General features: G+C 42.9%; 1 protein-coding gene across 1 annotated transcript in view; it reads left to right on the forward strand.

Moving 5' to 3' along the window:
• The window catches only part of IL17RD (interleukin 17 receptor D), a 73,650-nt gene that overhangs the window by 50,987 nt on the left and 15,370 nt on the right, over positions 1-7,293 (forward strand). Inside the window, exons 3-5 of the mRNA XM_003781691.2 lie at positions 2,096-2,221; positions 5,902-6,020; positions 6,531-6,651. Of these exons, the coding sequence (XP_003781739.1) occupies positions 2,096-2,221; positions 5,902-6,020; positions 6,531-6,651 (366 nt within the window). The remainder of the gene's footprint in view (positions 1-2,095; positions 2,222-5,901; positions 6,021-6,530; positions 6,652-7,293) is intronic.

The following is a 7,293-nucleotide window of genomic DNA, read 5'->3' on the forward strand; positions in this document are numbered from 1 at the left end:
TCCCAGGAGTTGGAGGTTGCTGTGAGCTGTGACTCCACTGCACTCTACTGAGGGTGAAAAAGTGAGACTCTGTCTCTACAAAAAAAAAAAAAAAAACCAGAATACTTAGACTTTATATTTGCATAATTGTTGTATCTATAACAACCCAAAGAGCATTAATTTTGGTATTAGAAATGAACAAAGAAAAAAACATAATTTGCTGTTATTTATGCATCTTTGCAGAGCTGTTTGAGTCAGAGGTTTCTCTTTTACTATAAATCTTAATAGATAGAAATATTTGAACTTACAAGTATGATGGTATCTTGTCTTTCTTTATATTGGGAAGCTGGTCTCAGCTATGACATTTGCAGGCTGAACGCCTCTGACTCAGAGCTTGTGTAAGTAGTGATAAGCTCATGCTGATAATAGAACAGCAAGAGCCCTGGGTGAGTCATCAGAAGCTGCTTTCTGGTGTTGACCCTGGGCTGGGCAGTGGTGGCCCCTAAGCCATCCAGGTGATCTCTCATGGCTGCAGCTTCCTCGTTTGTACAATGGGGTTATTAAACCAGGGGTTTAAAATTTTTTTCCTTATTTTAAAATTCTCTTCTACATCCAGAGAACACATGTTGATTGCTTTGAGAATGAATTTTCATCAAAGTAGAATTTGGTTTTATCAATTATTAACATCCTTTCACAATAAGTAATGTCGAAATGTAAATGTGACTGTTTTTTGAAGCCGATGGAGTTTAAAGAAGACAGTGCCTGATTTAGTTAGGCAAGAAAGCAGGACACGAGGCAGTGTGGAGGATGGAGTTTTAAAAGGAATTGGGAGGTTCATTTTAGTGTCTGTAGGTTATACTTTAATAAGAAATGTAAAAGAAATATTATGTGAGTATTAAAATAGACTTGGCAGGGTAGCCATTAGAATGTTTATAGCACCTCTGTGTGGTGAGAGGTTATGAATGACTTTTACATTTTTCTTGTATTCTTTTGTGGCTTTCAAATGTCTCGAGTGAACATTCTTAGTCATAACAATGAGAAAGTGCAATATAGTTTAAAGGGAGGCAAATGTAGCAGACTCCCCAAGCTTCTTAGAAAATGCCCCGGAATGCTTCACCTTGAAAAAAAACACCCTCACTTCAGAGGACTAATGGGCAAGTTTGGACCGTTGATGACACTGGTGACCTTTTGCATCAGATACTAAAAGAGAGTAAGAAACAGGAAGAAGGGGGAGAATTGCTGGTGGTATCTGCTGGGGCTGGCTGCTGGATCTTCCTGCTCAAGTGTCTAGAACAGCTCACTGTGGCCCTTCTTTGAAGTCACAGCCTAATTCTGGCTGGAAGCTTCTGGCAGCTTTTTAGGAAATTTGCAGATTTTGAGGGGGTATTTAGCAATCCCAGGTGGTACAGCTGCTCATATTGGCTACATGGATAGGTGGCAATGAGTAATGTCCTCAGACAAAATCAAAGATTGATGTGGCTTTTGGTTTTTAAGCTATAAGGGGCCCTTTGGATTAAGTGGGGATTGTGGGTATCTTTGATGATACATGGTGTTTCAAAACAATGGTTTTACTTTTGCACTATGCTAGTTAACATCCTTATCACTCAGTCACTAAGATAGTACCTTGTGCAGATACTAACTGGGTTACCTAAGAATCTCACTGTGTATCACTATCCCAGGGAGTTTCCCCTTATCACCTTCCCCTCTAGGTTTCTTCTAAATACAAAGCCCAAATTATTTAGCCATTCTTTTCTTTCAGATCACTCTTTAATGCTGGAAACTGGTTGGATTGGTATAACTAATTATTAATTTAGGTAAAATGTCATGAGAATTTTAAAAAGTGGCAGATACATAAACATATTCTACATTGTGTGTAATCCTCCCAACAGTGTTCTGGAGTTTAAGTTGGGGTGGTGGTGTTGGGGTGCTATAAATAAATCCCTCTGTAGCATCTTACAGTCAACCTTTGATGTCTGATTTGTGCTTTTGAGGCACAGGTCATTCAACAGAATGGGTTTGGTTGCCTTCAGACATGCTCTGTGTAATCTGACAAGATGAACCTGAAAATTAAAATAACATTTTTAATTTAACTGTTCTTGTTCTCTCAACTCTCTAGACTGTACCACCTATCTGAATCCAGTGGGGAAACATGTGATTGCTGATGCCCAGAACATTACCGTCAGCCAGTATGCTTGCCATGACCAAGTGGCAGTCACCATTCTTTGGTCCCCAGGGGCCCTCGGTGAGTGGTCAAAAGTTGAGCCCACCATGGTGACCTTGGTGGGTGATGTCCAGTGCAAAGGTTCCACTTGTGATGACCCCTAGGGCCATCAGCAGGTCTTGATGTGAGTGAAGCTTATGTTGGACTGGGTGCAGACCAGACACACTTGGTACTTTGTCACATACACTTGCTAGGCACACACATGGCTCAAAGCTACGTGCACCCTATTCCCCTCCTCCTCACGGTCTTTTATTTCCTTGACTATTATTGGGAGAAATGTATGTTTGAAACATAATGGTGTATGAGTGATAAACGGCACTGAGGCTTTGGGTTCCGTAGTCAGGGGTGGGTGGGTGGCAGTGCCAAGAGAGTCTGTGGCCCATATAAGGGTGTAATGGCTTCCAGAATTAGTGGTCCCTGTGGGGTACCCAGATATGCAGGCCCACTATTGGGCCATACATTTTTCAGGAAAATCCCAGTCTTCATGAGAAACCATGAAGTCAATGACATTTTAAATGTTGACAACTAATTGAATTTTTATTTAAATTGTATGGACCAAACAAAAAAGCAACCCGAAAGAAAGACACACAAAAAAGCAAACCCACCTTATCCTGCCAGACTCAGGTTGGGGCTAAATTTGTTTGTCTTTTTGAATGAATCGAGGATGCCCAAGAGAGGACAGTTAGTCAAGCACAAGACATGAGGAGTGACAGTTTGGATTTGAACCCAGAATCAACTTTTCACACAAGGCACTGGAACTTTTCTGAGCCTCAGCTTCCTCATCTGTGAAGTGGAGATGAGAACTGCCTCATAGTGGGAGACCCATTTCCAGAGAAAGCTCTCAAAGAATAGTGGCTGCTGTTCTTATCTTCAGAACCTGGTTCTCAGGCCCGCCTTGACATCTTATTCAGCGAACTTGATCATACAAGTTTTTAAAATCTGGCCAAGGGAATAGTAAAGTTTGACTTTCTTAATCTGAACAGGGTAAACCTCAGAAGAATGGATTGCAGGAGGACAGAACCGACCATGGGCCGAACCACTTTCCACATAAATACTTCATACTTCTGGGTCTGAACCCAGGAGGTTTTCTAAAAATAATATTATCTTAACATTTAAAGATAAAAAAACATTTTCTGTAGGTGAAAGAGAAGTGGTCATTCCATGTGTAGCTTAAAGGGTTGGGGGGTTGGCCTGACGAATCGCAGGCTCCCTCCTTAGAACGAAGGTGAGAAGTGTCAACTGGTGGAGAACTGACACGTGGAACAGGGAGGGCAGAGGCCGCGCTTTTCCTGGATGATGATTTATGGGTAGGGGTGAGTGGATGGGCTCTGTCAGGTTGTATCAAGGAAACTTCTTGGAAAGAGGAATGCCTGTGAACAAAGAGCACTGGCTGGGAGCCAGACGCCTCTGCCACTTCACTCCCCTGTGGCCCTGAACAAGTCAGTTGGCTTCTGCATGCCTTAGCTTCCTCATCTCTAAAATGGGGGGAATAATGCTTTCCTCCTACAGTTATGGAGAGGATTTAATGCATTTAAATGATGGGAGAGAGAACAAATAATAAGTTCCTTCATGGGAAGCTGCCCTATAAATTGTGACTCATTATATAGCTAGCTACTAGATGTTAACAGTATTCTGATGCATCCTGATGATAAAGGAATCCTATTTGCTGCTCCACCCCCAGATTTGACATTGTATTTTTCAGACTAGTCATTTTTTTCCCCTTTAATTGTTATTTATTTATTGATTGATTTGAGACAGAATCTCACTTTGTCACCCTGAGTAGAGTGCTGTGGTATCACAGCTCAAAGAAACATCAAACTCTTGGACACAAATGATTCTCTTGCTGCAGCCTCCTGAGTAGTTAGAAGTACAGGTGCCCGCCACAACGCCCAGCTATTTTTAGAGACGGGCTCTCACTCTTGCTCAGGCTGGTCTTGAACTCCTGAGCTCAAGCAGTCTACCCCTCTCAGCCTCCCAGAGTGCTAGGATTTTTTATTTTTAAAGCTACTCTTTTAAAAATAAGAACAAGAGGCTCAGCGCCTGTGGCTCAAGTGGCTAAGGCGCCAGCCACATACACCTAAGGTGGCAGGTTCGAATCCAGCCCGGGCCCGCCAAACAACAATGATGGCTGCAACCAAAAAAAAAAAAAAAAGCAGCCAGACGTTGCGCCAGGCACCTGTGGTCCCAGCAACTTGGGAGGCGGAGGCAGGAAACATGCTTGAGGAGTTGGAGGCTGCTGCGAGCTATGCCACGGTACTCTACCTAGGGGGACAGCTTGAGGCTCTGTCTCAAAAAAAAGAACAAGAACCACAACAGCTGATGAATTTTTATGTAATTGTGAGATGTATGCTGTTAATCATATTAATCACCAGGCTTTTGATAAACAGTAGTTGTTGGAACATTGCATAAATTAAATCTTAGTATAAATAGTAAGGGTTTATTTAAAAAAATTTTTTTTAATATCGGAAGGGAGGTTCCTGTTGGTCAAAAGACCTTGTGTCTTGTCACCATGTCTGAGTCTCTGGCTTTTGGTCAGCTGGCTGTCACCCCCACAGGAAACTCTGTAATTGAAATACAACATGGTAGAGCCAGTACCTGCTCACTGTAGTCCTCAGAACTGCTAAAATGTGAAACTGTAATTGTGGCTCCTCTGCCCTACCCGCCATGAAATATGTGTTCTTCATCAAATAATTATAGGATTGGAGAACCGATTTGAAAGAGAAAAAGATTTCCCTGGCCTTTACCACCAATAAATTTCCCACCTGGTTAATTGCATCCTGTGTAATTACTTTTGCCCTGGGAGAGGAAGAATTGAAAACGTCTCCTTGTCTAGTATTCAGAAAGAATGTGAAATCGATATCTTGCCAATTGAGGCCGCCTTTGGAGATCTCCAGCTGCAGTTGGACCACTCCAGTCTCCATGGGATACAGAGCTCTGGTGCTGGCTCTTGTGGTCATCGGAGCTTAATCCTTTTGAAAGCATCTAGTCGGACGTGCAGTGGGGGAAGCTCAGGTGGTGGGAGGCTGGGCCAGGGCCTTTCAGCAGCGCTGTGGGTGTCTCGGAGCCTGTGAGGATTGTATGAAGAGCACACACTGGGCAGCCCTTGGGTGTCTGCCTTTCAGGCATGATTAGAGCAAGAACCGCTTTGTAAATCACATAGGCATTCCCCTAAGCTATTTAATCTCAAGCTTCAGAACCCCTTGGGTGCAGACAAACACTTTGTTGGGAATTTTGTGGGTTGCTCAGTGAAACATGCCAAAGAATATACAGCTAAAATTTAAGGTAGAAACTTGGTTTAGGGGATTCCCTAGTGAACATTGGGAATCATCATTAGCTGAATATACCCTGTTTAATGACGTAGAAATTACATATTCTACTGTAGACTTTTATGAACAGTTGTAACTTGCATCTAAATATTTGAACTGTAATGCCACACAGGCAATGGATATTTGTGAAATGGCTGGCTGGATTAGAGATTAATTAATTAGTAATGGTGAGAGAGAGAAAATCACCTGTTCTGTACTGGAGGAATTCAGGGTATGTGTTTTTTCCTTTCTATAGACTTAGATACTGTGGCCCAAGTAAGAATTCCCTTAACTCTGGTGTATAGGTAGAAAGAATGGCCATCCCTTTTATAGGAAGGAAAGTGTGTTCAGAAGTAATTAGATTTGCCTTTAATAAAAGCATTCTGTTTTGTTTAGGCATCGAATTCCTGAAAGGATTTCGGGTAATACTGGAGGAGCTGAAGTCAGAGGGAAGACAGTGCCAACAACTGATTCTAAAGGACCCGAAGCAGCTCAACAGTAGCTTCAAAAGAACTGTAAGTCACACTCAGGGAATGTGCTCCTGAGGACCCGCTATTGTTCTGGTGGTCTGAATGGTCTATTGAAAGTCTGAAATTGGAGAAGGAAGGGCTGTGGGCTGCACCCCACGCGCCAAGGTGGGCGAGAATGGTGTGGCAACACCCCGAGCCTGCTCAGTGCTCCTAGGAAAACTCTTCAGCACCTCTCTGCGGTAAACATACCTCTCCGGTTACCACTAAGCAGCGATCCTGGAAGGTGTCTTTGTGCTATGAAGTGTATGTGGGCTCATCCTCCCCCACAACGCTCAGGTTTAGATTAACAAGCTGTGGCTTCCTTGCCAAAGAGCAGATAACACTGTCCATCTTCACCAAACCCCAAATAGACCAGACTTCCTGCCTCCCCAGGGCATGTCCTCCAGCTCTGGAATTGTGTCTGGGTGACAGGTCAGATAGGAGAGAAGCTCTCATGTGTAGGTGGAAGGTGGGTAATTTCTCCATGACGTAACATGTATTTTTGTTTCCTTTTAGGGAATGGAATCTCAACCTTTCCTGAACATGAAATTTGAAACGGATTACTTTGTAAAGGTTATACCTTTTCCTTCCATTAAAAATGAAAGCAATTACCACCCTTTCTTCTTCAGAACCCGAGGTAAGTATGGTCTTTCCTGCCTGGTTCCCATAAGGAGACTTCTTCTGCTTTTAATGATCATCCTACAGAGATACATTCAAAAGCACACCAAATACTGGCATGAAACAGGCATGACAAAGAGAAAAGGATCCCAAAAAGTACCCAGGAAAGGACTTTTTAAAATTAAGGTTGGGCCCAGGACTGTTAACCTAATCAGATATCCCACTCCTGGCTTGTTCTAACAGTGGTTCTCAACCTTCCTAATGCCTCCTAATGCCATGACCTTCAATACAGTTCCTCATATTGTGGAGACCCCCAACCATAAAATTATTTTCATTGCTACTTCATAACTATAATTTTGCTACTGTTATGAATCATAATGTAAATATCTGATATGCAGGATATATTTTCATCGTTACAAAGGGGTTGCAACCCACAGGTTGAGAACTGCTGTTCTAGAACAAACTTGACACCAGGACTGTTAACCTAACCTGAAATACCCAATCCTGGCTTATTCTAGAATAGACTTGACAGTTGAGTTTTTGAGGATGCTGTGACCACTATTAAGACAGCAAGGTGGCTCGGCGCCTATAGCTCAACCGGCTAAGGCGCCAGCCACGTACACCTAAGGTGGCGGGTTCGAATCCCCAGCCCGGACCCGCC

The sequence above is a fragment of the Otolemur garnettii genome, unplaced genomic scaffold (assembly GCF_000181295.1).
Source record: "Otolemur garnettii isolate 467f Iridium unplaced genomic scaffold, OtoGar3 scaffold00002, whole genome shotgun sequence".
NCBI lineage: Eukaryota > Metazoa > Chordata > Mammalia > Primates > Galagidae > Otolemur > Otolemur garnettii.